The 24,121-nt window shown below is 34.9% G+C and overlaps 1 protein-coding gene across 9 annotated transcripts in view; it reads right to left on the bottom strand.

Moving 5' to 3' along the window:
• ROCK2 (Rho associated coiled-coil containing protein kinase 2) overlaps positions 1–24,121 on the bottom strand; it is a 142,179-nt gene that overhangs the window by 62,692 nt on the left and 55,366 nt on the right. For all 9 annotated transcript variants that reach the window (XR_005987734.1, XM_041754467.1, XM_041754462.1 and 6 more), the window contains exons 2-3: positions 17,264–17,345; positions 16,004–16,104 (exon numbers count right to left, since the gene is read on the bottom strand). Coding sequence is in view for 8 of the 9 variants with exons in the window: in XM_041754462.1 (XP_041610396.1) it covers positions 16,004–16,104; positions 17,264–17,345 (183 nt within the window). In the remaining variant the exon portion in view is untranslated. The remainder of the gene's footprint in view (positions 1–16,003; positions 16,105–17,263; positions 17,346–24,121) is intronic.

The following is a 24,121-nucleotide window of genomic DNA, read 5'->3' as shown; positions in this document are numbered from 1 at the left end:
ATATCTAACAGGACATGCAAAATTGAATTCCAAATCTTTACCGCTGAATTTATTCCTTTACATAAGTCTTCCTCATTTTAGTAAATGGCATCTTCATTCTTAGTTAGTTGCTCTGGCTAAAAATCTTTGGCTCCTCTTTTTCTCTCACACAGCTCATCAAACTCAGCAGCAAATCATTTCAGTCCTACCTTCAAATAGTTTCAGAATCCAATCATCTCTAACTACCTCCTCGGATAACCCTGGGGTCTAAATCTTTTATTTCCATTACCTACAATAATCTAAACTGGCTTCCCTGCTATGACTCTCGCCTACCCACGTGTGGTGATCCTTCAAAAACATAAACCATTTCCTGTCACCCCTGTTTTAAAACCCCAATAGTTTCATCTCTGCACGAGTTATTCTCTCGCCTGGAATCAGCCCTCACTTCCTTCAGATCCCTGCTCAGATGTTATCTTCTAAGTGAGGCCTACTATGATCAAGCTATTGCTTGATTTACATAGACTCTGCTGCCCACACATTCCCTATTCCATTCTTTCTTCCTTGCTTCTGCTTCACTGTACTTATTACCATCTTACACCTTATTTTTTACTTTTATTTTATTATCTCTTGCACTAGAAATCAAGCCCAATGAAGGAAAAGATTTTTGTGTTTTGTTCACTGCTTAATCCATAGTGGCTAGTAAAATGCTTGGTACACAACCACCTTTGAATAAATATTTGCTAAAACAATGAATTTACTTGTGGGTGCTTACTATATACCAGGCACAGTGTGTTTTCATAAATGCATTATTTAATCTTCATCACAATCCTAATGAAGTGTTATTTCCCCATGTTACAAATAAGAAATTTGAGGCACAGAGAAATGAACTTGCTGAGGGTCACAGAGTGAGTAGAAATGAAGATGTAAAGGTACAGTAGTCTGGGGCACCTGGGTGGTGCAGCTGGTTTTGTCTGACTCTTGGTTTTAGCTCAGGTTGTGATCTCAGCATCATGAGATTGAGTCCTGTGTCAGGTTCTGTGTTCAGTACAGAGTGCTAAAGATTCTCCCTTTCCCTCTTCCTCCACCCCTCCCGGTATCCACCTTCTCTCTCTTTCTCTCTCTCTCTCTCCCTCTCCCTCAAATAGATACAAATTTTAAAAACAAATGTACAGTAGTCTGCATCCAGAACCCATGCTAGTACTCACTTATCTAGGTCATTTCTACACATGTGTAGCCACAATTAGGATGCTTTCCCCAGAACAGAGTCAGATTACATTGGTCAGCAGTGTCACCCATTCAGTTACTGCTCCTTTTTACTCAGAAGTATGCCATTATTTGTACAACAAATTAAATGGTCATCCTGCTGAGGGTTAGATGAAAGAAGAGGCAATTGAGCTCCTGACGAAAATCTACAGATATCTAAGTGATCTAGCCTACAACCACCTTCCCAATTTAAATCCTGTCATTTTTTTCTCCTTGTTCATACTTCAACCATACTTACCACCTTCTTTCAATTCCTCTAATATACCTTTTCTCAGTATCTTTACAGGTACAGGGAAGGTTAATAGAAAATGAATCACAGTCCCTGACTTCACCATTCCCTCAAAGAGACTAGCTCTGTCATTCAGCCAAAATATAAACTTCTCAAAGGAGTGACCACTCTATCCAAAGTAGGAACTCGTTCTCTACCTCAGAACTCCATTTGCTTTTCTCCTAGCAAATACCATAACTTGTTATTTTTTTAATGTTGTTTCCTTGGCTTTATTGTGTATTTCTCACATTAGAATGTAAGCTCAATAAAGGTAGGGATTACCCATGCCTATTTTATTCTCCATTACATCATCAGTGTCAAATACAATGCCAACAATGGCAATTAAAATAGACACTAAATATTTGATGAACAAATTAATGTCTGTAAAAAAAAGACTTTTTTATTTGATCACTCGCCAAACTATTAATTTCCAGTTTTTTTTGTTTTTTTTTTAAATTTTTTATTATTTATTTATGAGAGTCATACAGAGAGAGAGAGAGAGAGAGAGAGAGAGAGAGAGAGGCAGAGACATAGGCAGAGGGAGAAGCAGGCTCCATGCACCGGGAGCCCGACGTGGGATTTGATCCCGGGTCTCCAGGATCGCGCCCTGGGCCAAAGGCAGGCGCCAAAGCGCTGCGCCACCCAGGGATCCCTAATTTCCAGTTTTAAGAAAAATCCAACTGCTAATATTTCTACTTATCTCTCATCAAGTACTGTTCACATATAAAATCAGTACTTATGCTGATGAAAATAAGGTAAAACAAAGGAATGCTCATGTCCTCCCTGAGAAGATATGTAAGAACTATCATACTTTACAGATCAGACACTATATAACAAAATTTTAGAAAATCACACAAGTGCTGTATGTACCTTTTTACCAAAGAGAGACTTTTTCTCCTAACAAATCCCAGGTTAAGAATTTTATTTGTTGAATCACTCACAAAAAAGACAGAAAAAGTCTTAGCATGAAACAATAAAGACATGTACTCCAAATCATCCATTTTTGGCTATGAGACAGTAACAGACACCAGCTAGCCCTCACATTGTAAGCAATAATCAAAATGGTAAAATATATGAAGCAAGAGTTTTCAGGCTTGGTAAATTGGGCAGCACAAGACTATATAATCCCTGAGAGAAGAAAAATTCCCCAAGTCAACCTCATTATTGCCCAGACACTCTGCTTGAAGGCATTATCCCAACCAGCATACAAGTGATCATCTAAGCTAAGTAAGGTGGTCCTGCTGAATCAAGGAGGCAGGGATCAGAATTCAAGACAGATGAGGCAGCTGGACTATGCTGGGCAAGAAAGAGGAAATATAAGTAGCTATGTAAAAGGTCTCTAAAAGTATCATGTGAGTCTTCGGCCAAGGGCTGAACTATCCAAAGAGAAAGTACCCAAAGTTTACTACGGAGTAACTGCTCTGGGGTTGGTAACAAAACAGAGACACTGGAGGTTAAACAGCATTAGAAAAACAATCAATTTCCAGCCAAACAAGAATGGAGAAACCTTGCTATTTCCTGGGCATTCAAATGAGACATCTTAGGAGTAAGAACCATGCGCTAAAAGCATGATACTTGAGCAATACCTAACAAAACCTAGTAACACCAATCCCTTAAATATCAAAAGGGGAACAGAGTTTGGAGGATCAGTTCTACCAGTTAAAAGGACCTGGGAAACAACTGGTCTTTTTGGACGAAGTATAAAATTCAGTGTGCACAAGTTAAGGATGATCATCAGGTAATTGGACAGATTATTAGAATGAAAATCAACACGTCAACAAAAAGTAACAAACTAACAAAAAATCTCTATCATAGATCTCCAAGGACGAGTATGTATTCTAAAAATTATTAGTCACAAAAGGAAAGTGTGGCTCATCATCAAAGAAAAAAAGCAGTCAATAGAAAACCACCCCAAAACATTGGACTTATAGCTAACAAATACTTCAAATATCTCTTGTAAATATGTTCAAAGAACTAAAGGAAAATATGTTAAAGAAAATAAGGAAAAAGTAGTCACAATGAGTGAACAGAGGAGAATATCAACAGAGAAATACAAACTATAAAAAAGAATCTGGATTTCCATAACTGAAAAATAACAAAAATGAAAAATTCATTAGAAACTAGGCTTAATAAAGTAATGGAGACAGGGACACCTAGGTGGCTTAGCGGTTGAGCGTCTGCCTTTGGCTCAGGGCATGATCCCGGGTCTGGGGATCAAATCCTGCATCAGGCTCCCTGTGAGGAGCCTGCTTCTCCCTCTGCCTATGTTTCTGCCTCTCTCTCTGTGTGTCTCATTCATAAATAAATAAATAAATAAATAAATAAATAAATAAAATCTTTTAAAAATTTTAAAAATAAAGGATGGAGACAGAAGAGAAGTCTGTAAACCTGAAGACAAATCAAATCTGAAGAATAAGGAGAAAAATGACAAAATGGAAAAAAAAAAGAAAACCAGACTCAAGGGCCTAAAAAACAATTTTAAAAGTATAAAACATGAGTAAATATAAAGAGACTAAACACTCCAACTCATAGGCAGAAATTATCAGAATTGATCAAAAAAGCAAAACTTTATCTCATATATTTTATATATGAAGACCAAACAGACTGAAAATCAAAAGACAAAAAAAAAAGATTTACCACACAAACAGCAAGGATAAGAAAACTGACAAAGCAATATTAGTAACAGATAAAATAGACTTCAAAGCAAAGAAAAAAGGGGGATAAACTCAGATAAAAGGAGCATAATTCACTAGTAAGGCATAAAAATTCTAAAGATGTATGCATCTAATAAATGAGCTTTAAAATTCGTGAATCAAAAAGTGACAGAACTAAAGATAGAAACAAACATATCCATAATTTCAGATGGAAATTTTAACATTCTCTCTCAGTATGTGATATAATAAACAAAATATTGCTGTGGATATAAAGAAAATACAGTCCAGAAGGAAAACTGCCTGATCAATTAATGATTGATAATACTATATATTATATAAATCATATATCAATAAGATATATCACTTATTGGTTATTATATCAATAAGTTACATCACTTCTCATTTTAAAGTATGTTACAATTTGAAGTATATCAGTAAGCTTTAATTTTACATTAAATAAAAGCCTATATGCAAAGGGTCAATGTTATGATGAGGGTCACAGATTCTATTTATCTAACTATCTAGTTAAATTACTAAACTGGAATAACAATTCCTTTTATTTGATAGAACATTTATAGATGCTGAAAACAAACATATGTGGAAAGCAATATAAAAACATGGGTGGTGGGCAGGGAACTGGGAGGTTGGTGAGGGGGATAAAGGATTCTCATCTGAAAACCAGAAATCCCCTCGACAACAGACAGATTTTTAATTGTTTGAATCAAATCAGCAAATTAGCTCAAAGCAAATGCTCATTCCAGCAATGCTGTCAAATGTTACATATATGTAAAAACATATTTAATGTATTATTAGAAAGAGGCTGCTAAGGTACTCCTTCTTCTATACTTATGTCACTCTTCAAATCTTCATTTATTCCAGGAACAAATCAGATTGTGAAAGTTTCCTAATTTCATTAGAAAAGCAATCCATAAAACATTAAGGGTCAGCCAATTACTATATACTACAATATTACTAGTCCTTGACTCATACTGTGACAAGAGTTTTAAAAAATTCTTTAAAGCAAAGCTATGAACAGAAACTAAAAGATGTTTGCCAGCTGACAGAAAATAGTTAAATATTTATTTATTTAAAAAAAATTCTTTTGAGAGAAGAGTGCAAGTTGAGGAGGGGAGGGCAGAAGGACAGGGAGGGACAGAGAGAACCTTAAGCATGCTCCATACCTAGCACAGAACCTGACATGGGCTCAATCTCATGACACTGAGACATAACCTGAGCTGAAATCAAGAGTCAGATGTTTAACCAGCTGAGATTACCAGGCGCCATTTTTAATCTTTTATATATGAATTAAATAAATAAAAACAAACCTAGAACAAAAAAACCATTCAAATACACAAAATGTCACACATCATAGGTATAATTCTCTGAACACAAGAAACATGTTTATTCACTTTACTTTTGCTGATTCTTTATGCAACAGTACTTCCCTCTCTGTGCTTCTATAGTACTTACCACAATCTAATATTAAAATTAGTTATATACATGTTTCAAAACATGTATATAACTTCAAAAGCTTCAAAAGCTCCTTTAGGCAGAGTATAAATTTTCATTTGTGGGGCTGCCTTGTGGTTGGCAAAATGCTGAATATCCAATTCAACAAATTCAACAAAATTATAGCTATGTCTATGTGAGAACTATAAAATTTTTAATAAAATTTTTTGCCTAGATGTTTTAGTTAATGAGGCCTGAGTTTGATTTAAATTACTGGGATAGGACACTTAACTGGCTCAAAACACAAGAGTTAGGAACCACCAGCTTGTAGCCTTTGACTTGATTTATACAACAAACATTAAGAGGCAATAGTTGTATTCATGCCAAACATCTACCTCATACTTTTAAAATTCATTAGCGTAATATTACAAAGTACTACAATAAAGCGCTGTTACTTTAGAAAAGCTGGTTTCCACTGATCTTTCTCCTCAGGATGTCTCTTTCTGAATGATTCTATTATAATCTCCCTCAGCATCTCTGTACACTCTCCTTTGTTCCTTCTCTATTCAATATGGATGGATAAACAGCCAGATATAGGAGCTATTCATTACCACGTTGTACAGAGTACTGCTTAAAAGCATGGATTTAGATGTCAACAAAACTGCGAAAATCCTAGCTATTTATGAACTATGGGGCCACTAACTTAACCTAAGTTTCAGAACTTCATCTATGTAAGAATCTCATAGAACTGTTGCAAAGATAAAATGAGACTATGAATATAAATACTTAGCACATAGAATATACTCAATGAAAATGTTATCTAATACCACTATAGGTAAATGGAACTTAGTTCATACTATCATGAACCTTTACATGTGTTTCACTTACATCACCAGTTTGAGTACATAAAAAAAAAAAAAAAAAAAAAAAAACTGTTCCTATTCTCTAGATGCCTCCTCCCAACTCCACCCATCTCTCTATATATATAACACCAAAAAAGGGCCAAAGAGTTAACAGGGTTTTATCTCAACTAACAGAATTCTGAGTGATTTCCATGTTCTTATATTTGCCTATTTGTATTTTCTATAGCAAATTATGTACTTCTTAAAAAAAAAAAAATTCTTTTCAGTAGATGAAACATCCCTAAGTCTAATAGCTAGAGACAAGACATGCTTGGAAAATCCTAAAATGGACCTAGATCTCATAGAACATTTGTGGACAAAAAACTTTCAGGAATTCTTCTAGCCCAAATTCCCCATTTGAGATTTTCAATTTGGTTTTTAATATCAAAAATTACAATAGATTATCTTTATAAGAAAATCCAGCTTGATGGACAGCAGTAGTTAGTGTGTGCTGCTAAGGTTTTCACTACTACACATGCCTGCTTGTGGCAGCCAAGACTGAATGAAGGAATACAGGAATTACAATAACACGGAGGGAAGAAGATAATTCTTGCAACTCAGAAATAACTTTGTAACCAGAGAAAAGCCTGTTTTGCTCCAAAAAAGGAACTAAAAGTTTGACTTGACATGACAAGTGTTAGAAAATCATTTCCCCTATACTCTTTCCTTCTAGTTGATTCTACTTTAGAAGCTCAGATTAAACCAATTAAATTAAAAGCAAGGCAGTGGCAGAGAGGGGAGCCAAGACCCTCATCTCATACCTGCCTTAAGTCCTGTCACAGAGCCTGTATCTCTTTAGCACACTGGATCCCAGGAAGCATCTGAGCCCAGGGATCGTGAGGGATCATAATCAATTCACTTCAATAAAAACTTTCTATGTTTCAGGTTCCTCATTGTACAGGATATAAAAAAACACGAAAAATCCAATCACAGATATGATCTAGCTGCACACACATATCACTTACCAATGTCTACAGTTGGACTGACAAATCACTACATGGTGAGGGCTCTCCCTTTCTCGTGGCTCCTAAACTATGTACTTGACTAAAGATAATCTCCACAGATTTGGTAAACTATTTTCAGATAAGTAGCTACGAGCCCCTGATGGGAATGCCAAAAGTATTCGAAAGACATGGCTCCAGAGCACCTAGTGGCCAGTCAGTTAAGCAGCTGCCTTAGGCTCTGGGATCAAGCCCTGTGTCTGGCTCCCTACTCAACAGGGAGCCCGCTTCTCCCTCTCCCCACCACTCCTCTTGCTTGTGGTCAGTCCCTGTCAAATAAATAAGTAAATATCTTTATTTAAAAAAAAAAAAGACATGGTTCCTACTCTCAAAAAATTCACAACATAAAAGGATCCAAAGAAATATACACAGAAACTACAGTACAAAGCATAATATGGTAAATTACATAAAATTATAAATTAAAAGATGCTGATGAAAGATCACACACAGATAAAGGGTAGGAAAGAAAGTAACAGGAAAAAGTTTTCTTTTAAAACAAACACAGAAGGCGGCCCGGTGGCTCAGCAGTTTAGCGCTGCCTTCAGCCCAGGGCCTGATCCTGGAGACCTGGGATCGAGTCCCACGTCAGGCTTCCTGCATGGAGCCTGCTTCTCCCACTGCCTGCGTCTCTGCCTCTCTCTCTCTCTTTCTCTGTGTGTCTCTCTCATGAATAAAATTTTTTTAAAAAATAAAAATAAAACAAACAGAGAGAAAGTGAAACGTGATTGAAGAAACAGACAATAAAACAAAGAGCATGCTCTGAAATGAGTAGGCTGCTCAGAATGAACAGCATAACAAAAAATAAGGATAAAAGATAAAATTTGGAAAAAAAAAAAAAAAGATAATATTGGTGACATCTTAAAAAAGGACCCAGAAGGCCAGGATGAAGAGGTCATGCTTCATTCAGTAGTTAAGGGAGCCACGAATTGCAAACGAGATACAATAAATATATTTTGAAAAGTTCAAATTGGCAGCAGTTTGTATTAGCAGATAGATCCGTATTTCCTAACCTTTATATATTATTATATAAGATGGGAAATAAGAAAAACACAAAACATGTTAGAAAAGCCCCTAATTGATTCTACTATATACCCACACTCAAAATGAGAGTAGGATAGGAGGGATACATGAAAATACAAGAATATCAAGTAAGGGGAAAACAGTCAAACAGTAATGTGGGTCCACCTGAGCCTGGATAGCATGAATTACAGATTTAATAAGCATGGTCTTGATGGTTTCTTCAATAGCACTTGCCATTCCAAACTCAACAATCCAATGATGAAAATATTGTCAGCAGAAATGGAAAACAAAGTAAGATACAAAGGAGATGCTCATACCTGATTGGGAAGGAAAGAGTATCTTGGATAACAGCAGCAACAGTGAACGCCAAAAAAAAAAAAAAAGAGAGAGTGGAGAACTGTTCTGAGCAGGACTTAACTGGAAAGTTAAATTTAAGAAATGACCAAAAGAGAATAAGGATTCCTAATTTTTTGGCTCGAACAACAGGGTTGATAGTGGAGCCATTTATTAATATGTGTTATATCTTTATGGATAAGTTAGAGAGAGAATCAAGCATTCTAATTTCACATGTTTTAGATACGACACATCTTAATGGAGATGTCAAATAAGCCATCATGGATATGAGTTGAGAGAGCAAACTAGAAAATTCTGAGTAGCAGCTATGAATCTGAACCTTGACATCATATAGATTACATTTAAAGCCACAGCAATAGTAGAGTGACTTAGGAGAGAACAGAGATCAAATAAACAAGAGCCTAGCCTTTGGAACTATGATATTTAGAAGTCAGATGGAGAATGAACCACTAAGGACTATGAAGAACCAGTAACATAGGAAAGAACAGTGTTTCAAGAAAGAAGAATTGAATACTAGTATACTAGTAGGAGGCTGAGTAAAGAGAGTGAAATCCCATGCAGCCAATAAGGTTACATACAAAGTCTGTATTTACTGGCACAGAAAAATGACTATGACCATACAACAAAGAAAATCAACTGCCGAATCCTCACCTTAGGTTCAAATCTCAGTTCAACCACTTAGAAGTTAGAACTTTGGCAGGTTCTTCATTCTATCTCAACATCTATCTAAACAAAACATCTACTATACAAAAGCTGCTTAGAAGCCTGCTGGGAGGGACACCTGGGTGGCTCAGCAGTTAAGCATCTGCTTTCGGCTCAGGGCATGATCCTGGGGTCCTGGGATTAAGTCCCGCATCAGGCTCCCTCTGCCTATGTCTCTGCTTCTCTCTCTCTCTCTCTCATGAATAAATAAATAAAATCTTTTTTAAAAAATTAAGTTAAAAAAAAAATGAAGCCTGCCTGGAATATTGTAATTGCTATAAAGTGTGTATTATTATTTAGCATTACATCAAAAAAACCACAAATTACAAAACCACATATATAATATGATCCCTTACACAGAAGATAACCATATGCTATGCATATCTTTAGAAGAAACAAAAGTCAGAAAGCTATATATCGAAGTAATAAAAATAGTTCTCTCTCCGTAGTGGGACAAGCAGGAATTTTAAAAAGTATCATGATCGCTTACTTTCTTATTCTACTATGAACATATCTGTTGTATAAATAAAAGAATTTTTAATGGAGAATAATTGGCATTGATGCAATTTTTATAACTCAATAGAGAAATGTTTTAACTTCCTAGAATGAAAACAATTACAATAAAATATATATATCCACTGAAAATAATTTGGCCCTAGATTTGTTAACAGTTCCCAAATGTTTACAATAATCAAAGCACTAAAGGGATACCAAAAGACTAGTTACCTTTATGTTTGAAAATGAAATAAAAGGAGATTTTCACATTTTATTCTACCCAATTCTAAGCAACTTAGACCTTTTAGAGCGAGAATGCATTCAAATATTAATTTACATACTTTTACATAAAACTACCACTAGGAAAAATATGAGCACTTTTTTTTTTTTTAAAGCAGGTTCCATGCCCAATATGAAGCTCAACTCAGGGGCTGAACTGATGAACCTGACATCAAGACCAGAGCTAAGATCGAGTCAGATACCTAACTGACTAAGCCACCCAAGAGCCCCAATGAATGCTTCAGTTAAGAAAAATGAGTAGGTAACATCACAAAACCAGCTAAAGATAAGGTCCCCAACTCCAATATAAGAAGATACAACTTCAAAATCAAAAATGCTAAAAATAATTCCACTACAAACCATGAAATCTTGTTTTTATACATCTCCTCCAAATAAAGAGTCATAATTAGGTAATTCCTAACAAATATGCACCATGCTTAAGAAAGTTAACTTAGAACTCTATTTTTAGAACCTAGACCACAATTTCTTTTTGAAACTATAACACTGGCCAGCTCAAAATAAAAGCTCCATGAATGCAGGTGCTTTGTCTGAGTAGTTTACCTATACAGTGTATTGTCAGTACTTATAATGGTACCAGACATTAAATAAACATTTGCTGGGGCACCTGGGTGGCTCAGCTGTTTAAGTGTCTGCCTTCAGCACTGGCCACGATCCCAGAGTTCTGGGATCAAGCCCTGAGTTGGGCTTTCTGCTCAGCATGGAATCTGCTTCTTCCTCTCCTTCTGCCCCTGCCCCCTCTAATAAATTTTAAGAACCTTTTTAAAAACTGCTACAATTAACCAAGGAAATATTAAAGAACAATATATATTCTATTAATAGATACGAAGACTAAATAGCTACCTTAAGAAGACATTTGTAAAGCTAGAATTTGTAACTTTCTTTTCAAAGAGGATTATTTATGTTCAAGGTAAGTGAATAACCATAAACAAAGTAAGCACGCATATCTATTCAAAAAGTAACCTCACTAAAAAAGTTCATCCCAACATATGTACACAATTATGGAATGAACGTGTGCTGTGTCCAAACCCAACCCCACTATATTTTAAAACCCTAACCTCCAGTACCTCAGAATGTGACTGTATCTGGAGACTGGGACGTTAAAGAGGTGATTAAATTAACACGAGGTTATTAGGGTGGGCCCTAATCCAATCTGACTGGTGTCCCTCTAAGAACAGGCTATTGGGACACAGAGCGACACATCAGGCACATGTAAGCACAAAGAAAGAACACAACAGAAGGTGGCCTTCCACAAGCCAGAGAGAGAGGTCTCAGGAGAAACCAAACCCGCCAACACCTTGATGTCAAGCTTGTAGCCTCCAGAACTGAGAAAATAAATTTCTGTTGGTTAAGCCACAGTTGGTGGTATCTTGTTACGGATGCTCTAGTGAACCAACACATACAAATACATATAAAAATTAGAGCAAGACTTCTGATTATTTATTTAAAATTAAAACATCTAAATTCATAAATGCATAGAAACTGACAAAAGTGACAACAGATAATATTTACTTAATACCTACAATGTGCCAGGTCCCAGTATCACACATGCATAGCTTAATTTAATTCTCACAAAAATCTTAAGTTCTATTATTAGTGCTATTATAAGATAAGGAAATTAAAGTTTTGATGATAGGAAATCTACATACTGTAGAATGGAAACAAAAGTAGTTGACTTTGACTATTCTTCCAAAGTACTGCTCTTAATATACTGTACTGAATATTATTTTCCATAAAGTGAGATGTGATAAATAATCCAAAAAGAGTAGAATCCAAAAACAATAGTGGATATCAAATCATCTACATCACAGACTTTTCATGCGTGATATAAAAACATAAATATACATCACCTCTGTAGAGAGAGGAAAAAAGACAATAAGCTAAACAAATTTTGCCCATAGAATTATAAAACTTTACAATGTGTAAGAAAAAGCCTTTTTCAGGTGAGGAAATCTGTTCAAATAAACTAAATGATTTGACACTTTCCTGACTCATGACATCACATGCTATTCCCTCAGTTTTTCACTCTTGCCCTGCCCCTCCTCTTCATGTGGCTACCTTGTTTGTCCTCTATATTGTAACTCCAATGTCATCTTCTCACAGAGAGATAGATATGTACACCTGAATTAAGCACATCCCTCCATTTTCCTTCTCATAGTATCCAGATCTTTCCATCATCGTATTTATCATAATTTGAAAATATTGCACTTTAAAGTAAAATTATTTTCTCCTCCACAAAGCTACCTCTTGCAGAGAGATCAAAACTATGCTCTTGCATCTTTAGAGGCTAGCACAGCTTCTGAAACATTACAGATCCTGATTAAATATTCACTGATGGATGGATAACTGTTACCATCTACTAAGCCCTTATTACATTCTAAGAACTGTTCCAAATTTAAATACATTTAATTCTCCCAGTAACCCAATGGGGTATAAGTGTTATCATCATTATCATTTAACAGATAAGAAACTGAGGCATAGAGTGATTAAGTAACTTGTCTGCATTGACAGCTAGTCAGAGTTAGAATTCAACCGTAAGTACTCAGACTCTTAACTCTTAAATAGTATGGTATGGCTACTGTGACATACCAAAGTTACTTTTACAACAAGAATTTTCTTTTCAAAACTGACTGGCGGGCCGGGCCTTCTGTGGTAATGTGTTTTTAACTTGGCCCAAAAAGTATTTCACAAGGAAAGACAAATTTGCACCTACTATTGTAAAATTTTCTTCAGATGACTAGAAAAACATAATCATAAAGATATGCCAAATGTAGAACACTGCCCTCATATCTGTCAAACTAATTTATCTACAACATACAAAGCAACTTTAATAAAAGACTATGGAAGAAGAACTTGGACTTTTGCTTTTCAGTCTCATCCTTTTACAAAGTCTCCGCCAAAGGTAACAGAACCGAGAGCTAAAGCCAAAACAAACATGTTCCAAGTTCTTGGGTCAGGTCATCAGATTAATTGGAATGTTAAAATATTTTTCATTTTTAAAAACATGTGACTTTGTTTCTGCATGTTTTGTGGACAAAACAAAATTTGGGATGGAAAATTAAAAACAAAAATAAAAGCCTTTTCTTTTCTTGAATTTACTGAAGTTGAATGATCAAATTCACCTAACACAGAACAATGACTCTGCCATAAAAACATGACAAGCTAAGATCTGTCGTATTTCCTACCAAAAACAGAACTCCAGGGGCAGCCCCGGTGGCTCAGCAGTTTAGCACCGCCTTCGGCATGGGGTGTGATCCTGGAGACCCGGGATCAAGTCCCACATCAGGCTCCCTGCGTGGAGCCTGCTTCTCTCTCTGTCTGTCATGAATAAATAAATAAAATCTTAAAAAAAAAAAAACATAACTCCAAATTTGAGTATCTTTACACTACATCCTGAGTATGAAAAAACAATGTATTGTTGTATGAATCTATGTATCAATTAGGCAATAGTAACAATAGTTAACAAATAGGGAACACTACACCTAGATTTATTAAATTCACTTAATCCCCTACAAGAACCCCATTACATAGATATTATCATCTGTATTCTATAGTTTGTTAACTCAGGGAGATTGAGAATCTTGTCTATACTCACCATGATCTTTGAGTTAGACTATGGCAGATGTAAGATACAACTATTTTTTATTTTCCCTATCTTACAGGGCTTTCCACAACTCAACAGTCACAAAATCTAATCTGACTCTCTTCCCATGGGTAGTCTACTAGCCAAAGCTTCACCAGTGTCACTGACGCAAAACAAAACAAAACAAACAAAATCAAAAGTAGCCCACTCCTCAAATCTATTGCATATTAACTTCTCAGTTCCTTCTGCCACACCTCAGATGGCACAGTTTCAAGTCCCTGAGCATTTCATCCCTCAAGTACCTTCTATCAATCTGCCCTTCAAAATAGAGCATCCAGAATGAATAAAATGTAGTAAAGAGGCACCTGGGTGGCTCAGTGGTTGAGTGTCTACCATTGACTCAGGTCATGATCCTGGAGTTTCAGGACAGTCCTGCATCAAGCTCCCCATGGGGAACCTGCCACTCTCTCTCTCTCTCTGTCTCTCATGAATAAATAAATAAAATCTTAAAAAAAAAAAAAATGCAGTATGGCCCAGTCATCTCAAAATCAAAAAAATCTTAATCAAAGCAATCCAAACCTTTTTTACTGTTTTGGGCAGCCAAATCACCAATGAGTCTTGCTTGGTTTACATCCAAGGAAAATTGTTCTTTAATTATAATAAATACAATAATTACTGTTAAGGAATCGATTTCTTGAGTTCTACACAGCTAAGTACAGGTCTTTATTCTGGTTAAATTTCACTTCTTCTATCTGGCCCAATGACCTTCTCAATTGATGATTTCTGGATTTCGGCTTATTATCTGAAATCATCCTCATACTTCAGTTTTAACTCATTTGCAAAATTATTCAACATGTCACCAATGCCTCCATACAATAAATGCCTCATTAAAGATACTGACTAGGAGAAGACAGAACACTAAAACCTGTCCCTGCAGATCTCTGTCCAAGGTACCATTTATGCCTTCATCAGCCTCCTTAGAATACAGCTATTAAATTAGTTATAAAGCTGCCTACCCATATCCTTGTTCACTGACGTTTTTCCATGTTCTCTTCAAGTACATCAGACTTTTTCAAATATCTGATTGATATATATCACACCTATTACACTACCCTAATCTACAAGTTCAATAAACCTATCAAAGAAAAAAGAAATGAAAGAGAAGACAAAAACAAGTTAGTCTGTCATGACTTGTTCCCAGAGAAGCCATGCTGACAACAGTGAGCACTGCTTTTCTCAAGCTCCATCAAAAAGAGTAGAACACCAATGAGTGAAAAGCAGAATCTTGGGATCCCTAGATGGATCAGTGGTTTAGTGCCTGCCTTCGGCCCGGGGCATGATCCTGAAGTCCTAGGATTGAGTCTCACATTGGGCTCCCTGCTTGGAGCCTGCTTCTCCCTCTGCCTGTGTCTCTGCCCCTCTTTTTCTCTGTGTCTCTCATGAATAAATAAATAAAATCTTAAAAAAAAAAAAAAAGCAGAATCTAAACCCATTATTTAACCAAATACAATAATTTGTAAAAACAAAAGCAGCGGAGTTTCATATTCAAGTGATGGAGTTCCTCATTAATATATAAGTGAAATGTTTATATTTCCAGTTGGTACCACTTTTGCCTGCCAAGATAAATTTCATATTAAAATGTCTTTGTTAGGTTTCTAATATATCTAAATAAGTCTCAGTTAATTAAGCAGAAATGTTATTGATCTTAACACATTAAATAAAAACACAATAGGTCTTGTGGAATATTAACTGCTAAGCAGGTCATGTGTGAAACCAAGTTGGCCTAATATATTTTAAACCTCAGTGTTTCAGAGCTGGAAGAGATCCAGTGTTTATAGCTTGCAAGTACCTCCTTTCTAAAATAAAGACACTCAGCTTCTCTAAGATGGAATGACTTGACCAAGACAAAACTAATTCTGGGATGGCTGAGCAGAAAAATAAGATCTACACAGAGGCTTCTGATAATATTTCACAAAACCCTGACTTCAAAAATATAAAAAATAAAAAAATAACAGAACAAAACAATACTTTCTTACCAGCTGCACCTCACCAAAAGCACCTCTTCCAATAACTTTTACAACATCATAGTCTTCTGCCTTCATCTGTAGACCTCTGATTTTTTTCACAATTTTCTCATCTGCAATAAAAAAAGATCGTATTTAAAAGCAATATTTTTAAATAATCACTATATTTGTAAACAGATTCTTAAAGAAACTAGGTTTAGTTTTAGCTAAATCTGTCAGTTTTCAAAGGTTGTTTAAAAATCTAACATACAGGGATCCCTGGGTGGCGCAGCGGTTTGGCGCCTGCCTTTGGCCCAGGGCGCGATCTTGGAGACCCGTGATCGAATCCCACATCGGGCTCCCGGTGCATGGAGCCTGCTTCTCCCTCTGCCTATGTCTCTGCCTCTCTCTCTCTCTGTGACTATCATAAAAAAAAAAAAAAAAAAAAAAATCTAACATACATAATAACTCTACATCAAAGAACCAAAACTCTATGGTTTATTAACACATATAAAACAAAAAATACTGACTACCAAAAAGCAGCAGGTAAGCTACTCCATTTCTGACTCTGTTGCTTGGCAGGATAACAGGTAAACAGTGATGACCTGTGCAGTCTTAGAGTACATTCTAAATCATGGCAGAGAGCTGCTGTGAAATTACTTGCAAGGCTAATTTTAATAATAAATTTTTAGTTGCCTACTTCCTTGCATAGTAATCACATATTGTAGATATGGTAACTACAGACAAAATTGTTTAACTATGAAAATAGCCCAGTCTCTGACAATTCCAACTTAAAAGGTTTACTGTGTTGATATAAATTACATATTAAATTATTTTGAGAATTTATTCTTAGAATTCAACTTCATTTACATCTTCACTGCAACATCAATACTGGCAAATATTGTTATTGCATATATGACAATAATGGTCATCACATTATCTTTCATTAGCTAGATTGACATGTCTAGATTTACACAAACATAAAGCTCATTAAGTCTCCTAGGTAATGTAAACCTGAGTCTTAATAGTGTTAACATTATTTTAAAAGTTCTCTTTGAACTGCCATAAATAACCTACCCTGAAATCAGTCTTAATAATTCGTACAAAATCTTGAACTTTACCTGCTTTACAAACTGCAACTAAGTTTTGCAGTTTTGCTTTGAAAATAAAGAATGCTAGTCTTTAAACAAATCAAATAGCAAACTAAAAAATACTTAAGGTTAATAATTTATAGACTCTAATATTAATCTTATCAAAAGTATAGTGATAGGATCAAATATAAAGTTTACTCACATCTATTTAAAAAATTATCTATATTCTTGTTTTTCCTCAAAGCAGGAAAATCCAAATCAAGGACCAAGGAATTTAAGCCATCCTGTTTAACAAAAAAGGAAAAAGAAAGTTGTTATACCTTCCAAATATTCAAAAAAGTCTTTAAATTTTATCATATGTTGTTCTTGCTAAATATCAATCCACCCACTTTGATATGAAATTGCCCAGTGGCTCCATATCCAACAGCCCTAACTTGTTCCCTACTGCCAGAAAATATATGAATGATCCTTTATGTTTTCCTTTGTTATTTTAGCCAATAGAAAAATGTCATTTATGTATGTACATATTTGGTGATTAGGTGAAAGAATCTTAAGCAGGCTTCACACCCAGCACGGAGCCCGAGGCTGCACTCCATCTCACAACCTGAGATCATGACCTGAGCCAAAATCAAGAATCGAATGCTTAACTGACTGAGCCACTCACACACCCCTGGAAAAATGTCATTTTAAAACATGCATCCCATGGGGTGTCTGGCTGAGTATGTGACTCTTCATCTCAGGGATATGGGTTTGAGTCCCCACACTGGGTATAGAAATTACTTAAAAAGAAAATACACATTCAGTATTATTTTTTGCTAGTCAGACATCTTCCTTTCTCTCTTCAAATGTCCAATCAAATTTCGCCAAGTTTTGGACTTTAAGAAATACAGTCTAAAGAAATTAAGAAAATAATTCCATTTACAACTGAATGAAAAAGAATAAAATACCTAGGAATAAATTTAACCAAGGTGAAAGACCTGCATGACCTGCATACTGGAAACTATAGACACTCATGAAAAAAAAAAAATGAAGACACAAATAAATGGAAAGATATTCCCTACTTATGGATTAGAAGTTAATATTGCTAAAATGTCCATACTACCCAAGCAATCTGCAGATTCAAAGCAATACCCATCAAAATTCCAATGGCATACTTCATAGAACTATAACAAATAATAGTAAAATTTGTATAGAACCACAAAAGGTACCAAATAGCCAAAACAATCTTGAGAAAGAAAAACAAAGCTGGAGATATCATGCTCCCAGATTTCAAACTACACTACAAAGCTATAGTAATCAGAACACTATGGTATTGGTACAGAAACAGACACACAGAGCAGAAATGAAAGCCCAGAAATAAACTAACACTAACTATATGGACAATTAGTCGCTGAAAAAGATGTAAGAACATATAATGGAGAAAGGACAATCTCTTCAATAAATGGTGTCGAAAAAACTGGGTAGCTACAGGCAAATTAAACTACACAACTATCTTATACCATACACAAAAATTACCTCAAAATGGATTAAAGGGTTGAATGTAAGACCTGACACCATAAAATCCCTAGAAGAAAACATAGGTGGTAAGCTTAACATAGATCTTAGTGACATCTTTATGTATCTGACTTCAAAGGCAAGGGAAAGAAAAAATAAACAAATGGGATTACATCAAACCAAAGAGCTTATATACAGCAAAGAAAACCTACAGAAGGGAGAAGATATTCGCAAACCACGTATCTAATAAGGAGTTAATATCCAAAATATATAAAGAAATCATACAAAAAACAAAAAAACCCAAAACTTTATTTACAAATGGGCAGAGGATCTGAAGAGACATTTCTCAAAAGAAGACATACAGATGGCCAACAGGTACATGAAAAGATGCTCAACATCACTAATAATTAGGAAAATGCAAATCAAAACCACAATGAGACATCACCTAACACCTATTAGAATAGCTATTATCAAAGACAAGAAACATCAAATGTCAGAGAGGATGTAGAGAAAAAGGAACCCTATCACACTGTTAATGGGACTGTAAATTGGTGCAGCCACTATCGAAAAGAATATGGAGATTCCTTAAAAAACTAAGAATAGAACTACAATGTGATACTTCTGAGTAATGATCTCAATAATATGAAAACACCAATTTGAAAAGATACATGCACCCGTAAGCTAATTGCAGCATTATTTACAACAGCCAAGGTTTGGAAACAACCTAAGTGTCCATCAATAGGTGAATAGATAAAGAGGATATTGTATATACAATGAAATACTACTCAGTCATAAAAATGAATGAAATTTTGTCATATGCAATGACATGGATAGACTGTAAGGATATTATGCTAAGTGAAATAAGCCAAAGAAAGACAAATACCCTAGGATTCCACTTATTATATGGAATTTTAAAAAATGAAGAAATGAACAAAATAGAAAAACAAACTCACAGGCAGACAGCAGACTGGTGGTTACCAGAAGGGAAGGGGATTGGGGGGTAAGTAAAATAGGTAAAGGGGGTCAACTCTATGGTGATGGATAGTAACTAGATTTGTGGTGATGATCACTTTGGAATGTATACACATGTCAAATTATAAAGCTTGTACAACCTAAAATTTACATCATAAAAAAAAAGAAATATACCCAAACTAAGGAAATTTCCATTCACTTAATAAGCATTAATTTTTTCCTAATACATACAAAGAAAAGAAAAAATCCAAAAATAGGTATGACACTAACTTTCCTTGCCCTAAGGGAAAACTTAGTCTCAAAAATAAATTTCCCCAAAAAAAACATAAAAATGGGATAATGCATTGTTCAGATTTCTATTTTTTTAAGTTTTATTTTCCATACTTTCTAAAACAAGCATACAGTAAATTTATGATCAAAATAAGAAAAAGTATATAACAAATAACTTGTTGGGGATAAAAAAAGAAAAACAGTAAGAAACAAAGTCTTTACTCAATGGACATGCTTGTGAAGGTAACAGTATCACTAAACACTACTGCATATACTGTTTCATCCCCAAGTAACTCTGAAGAAAGAGGGCATGAAGAAATATTCTTCATTTTAAAAATAAACTCAGGCTTAGAGAGATTAAGTGACTTCAACTTGTCCAAGGTCATGCTACTAGGAAATGACAGAGCAAATACTACCTAAAACTTAAAGGTCCAATAAACTTAACTCATCTGCCTAGTCTCAACAACGAGACTAACGCCAATGGAAGCCTGGAAGAGCTGGAGGATTGCAAAAAATAAAACAGCAAATAAAGAGGCCTTTTCCCTAAAAGGAAAAGTATCCAAGTAGGGGGAAAATCAGAGAGGCAATCTGAGGTTTTTAATTTCCAATTATAAAGAAATTGCACACACTATGTTTACCATTCAGTTATATTTCATATTTTTATTTTTCAAGAATTTTGACATTTTATGAAAATATTCTTTATTAATTAGAAAGGGGAAAGGTGTTAAGAGTAAACTACAAATGCTTTTTATCACAAAAGTCTGTAGAGCCTACTGGTATCTTTTTTTTTTTTTTTTCCTACTGGTATCTTTAATGCAGACATAAAACAATCTCGATTCTCTCAAAGTGAAAGAAAAAAAAAAAACCACTAAAAAAATAGTAAATATCCAACTTCCAGTGAAGTTGAAATTTTTAAATTCACACTTTGAGATCCCACACACATCCAAATTCCCCTCTCCAGAACAGCTGAACTTATTTTTCAAGGATTCCAGCATTTTAGCACAGTAGGCTATTTTCAAGTATCAAATTATTGCTATATCTTTTTTATATGATTTTGCTACTTTAATTAAAATATAAAATCTGATTCACTTATATTGTTAGATATATCCATAATTAATGACTTTAAATCAAAGAAAGGTACATTTATTTGGAAAGCCTTCTTCTGTACCTCCATTAACCTCCACAAGAAGAAAAAAATTTCAATTGACAAGGCAAAAGCATCTATTACAAGAATAAATACCTTCTTCTAGTTCAGAGACTTTTCAAACAAATGGAATATGAACACTTCATACAGATACGATAAAAGTTAACTACATGAACATCTCCATCTACATACAATGAAGAAAAAAAATTCTTTGGAAAAAAAGAACTACAGCTTCATATCAGTAAAAGGATTGAATCCTTGCTGAACCCACATCCTCCCCGCAAGTTATCACAAAATGTGGGATTATGTGAAGATTAAATAGTCAAGAAGAAAATCTCAAAAGTCAGAGAGATTTTTCAGCAGTACCAACAATTAGAGCAAGTATTCAACTCATTAATAATTCCATTTTGGTTTTTTAAGCCATTTTTTTTCATTTTTTAAAGATCAAATACTATCTCATTTGTGCATTTAGTTTTACTTTTACACACTATTTTTAAATGATACTATATACTTTAATCTGCTAATAATTTAAATTTGAAGAAAATATAGGAAGTAATATATACTTATGAATTTACATTTATACTTGAGGTTTTTATATTTATAAATTTTCACATCTGAAATGTATTCTATTCAGTATCACTTATTAAGAAACAAATTATAAATTTTTTTTAAGCTACCAATATTTTAAGTACATGAAAAATACTTAGATCCAATGGCTAGGTTAGGTCAGGACTTAATTGAAAGCCTATGTCTATGACCTTCCCTGTGATGTAGTTTTATATAAACTTTAGGTAGTAAGATTTTTTTTCTTCACATCTGTGATTTCAACTCTGATTCTCTTCTTAGAAAGTGATACTAAGCGGAGATAAAGATATTTTAAAAAGAACTCAAAACTACCAAAACTCCAAACCAATGAAGAAAATTAACACTATTTGTCCCTTTCATCACTTCCAAATGCACAAAAAACTAGGATAACATTTAAAAGTTTTGTTTTGGTTTTTTTTTTTTGAGAGTGAGAGAGAGAAAACACAAGCTGGGGGAGGGACAAAGGGGGAGGGAGAGAGACTCCTAAGCCTGCTCCATGCCCAGCAAAAAGCTCAATGCAGCCCTTGATCTCATGACCCTGAGATCATGACCTGAGCTAAAATCAAAAGTCAGACGCTTAACCAACTGAGTCACCCAGGCACCCCTAAAAAGAACATTTAAAAGTGCTAAAACAAAACACCACCACCACAAAATATTCAAGGACGAGAGAGAAAAATGCCAAATAATGAACAGGAGCCAAAGGCACAAAGATCTAGATAGAGAATTTCAGGGCAGGAAGCAGTAAAAACCAATGACTGAGAATTAAAAGGGCCTAAATGTAGTGTTAGTAAAGGGCCAAAATCAGACTGATTACTGGGAATACAGTAGCTGAAATGAAAATCCCAGCCCCTAAGAGAGACACTGGAAAACGTCTTACTGCCCAAGTTTTTTACAAAACTACGTAACTAAGTAGATCAGATACAGCTTTTAATCAAGTCTTAAGCTAAGATTTCAGAGCTTGTCCAGTTACTAAATCACCCACATCTCTAATATCACTGGTTAAGAAATATGAATCAGCTCCAGTACTGGACTGTGGTTGTCTATATGTGTATATATGAAAAACTTAGCATCGGAAGAAGGCAGAGAGATGCATTATACTACAGTCTTCCTGAATAAACAGGTACAAGTCAACACTCAATCTCTCCCATTATAATTATCATGGTGGAAAATATATATGTAATGACCTATTTTCCTAACTTTCCTGAATGCAGAGCCTTTTAAATTTTAATTGTCAAGAAAGAATGAAGTACTGGACATGATTTCATTTTCACTATAAACCGCTTCTAAACATCTGTTTTAAAATATCCAAATAAAATGCATTCCTCTTCTCCACATCCCAAAAAAAACAATCTGGAAAGACTTCAGCAACCTGGAATGTCTGAAGTGATAAGCAAAATGATGGAGACCCTATTCTAGGAATTTCAATTGTTAAATGCCGCACAAAATATCGTATAGCTGAAAACTGTATACAATTATGAGCTGTCAGCATATGGATAGTATTTGAAGCTATAAAACTAAAGTAAGATCTCTAAAGGAGTGAATACAGACAAATAAAAAGGACCAAGGGACTGAGCCCTGGGACACACCAATATTAAGAGATTGAGAAGAGGGGGCTAAGGAGGAATCTGTAAAGAAAGAAGAAAATCAAGACCTCTATTATTTGGAAGCCAGGTAGAGTATAGCAAGAGCAAGAGAGAGTGATCCATAGTCAATGGGATTGGTAAGTATAGCTATTCAAGGCTGAGAATTCAGTAATGTAGATACATACCATCAGTACTTTCATCAGAGCTATTTAAATTATAATTTTTTAATTTAAAATCTTCTTAGTACTTCTGGACTTGTATTTGAAAAATATTCCATGCTCATGGATTGGCAGAATTAATATTGTAAAAATGTCAATGTTACCCAGGGCAATTTATACGTTTAATGCAATCCCTATCAAAATACTATGGACTTTCTTCAGAGAGTTAGAACAAATTATTTTAAGATTTGTGTGGAATCAGAAAAGACCCCGAATAGCCAGAGGAATTTTAAAAAAGAAAACCATAGCTGGGGGCATCACAATGCCAGATTTCAGGTTGTACTACAAAGCTGTGGTCATCAAGACAGTGTGGTACTGGCACAAAAACAGACACATAGATCAATGGAACAGAATAGAGAACCCAGAAGTGGACCCTGAAATGTACTGTCATCTAATATTCGATAAAGGAGGAAAGACTATCCATTGGAAGAAAGACAGTCTCTTCAATAAATGGTGCTGGGAAAATTGGACATCCACATGCAGAAGAATGAAACTGGACCACTCTCTTTCACCATACACAAAGATAAACTCAAAATGGATGAGAGATCTAAATGTGAGACAAGATTCCATCAAAATCCTAGAGGAGAACACAGGCAACACCCTTTTTGAACTTGGCCACAGTAACTTCTTGCAAGATACATCCACAAAGGCAAAAGAAACAAAAGCAAAAATGAACTATTGGGACTTCATCAAGATAAGAAGCTTTTGCACAGCAAAGGATACAGTCAACAAAACTAAAAGACAACCTACAGAATGGGAGAAGATATTTGCAAATGACATATCAGATAAAGGGC

The sequence above is a fragment of the Vulpes lagopus genome, chromosome 5 (assembly GCF_018345385.1).
Source record: "Vulpes lagopus strain Blue_001 chromosome 5, ASM1834538v1, whole genome shotgun sequence".
NCBI classification, from domain to species: Eukaryota; Metazoa; Chordata; class Mammalia; order Carnivora; family Canidae; genus Vulpes; species Vulpes lagopus.
Note: the sequence above shows the minus strand (reverse complement) of the source record. Positions and strands in the feature narration are given on the sequence as shown.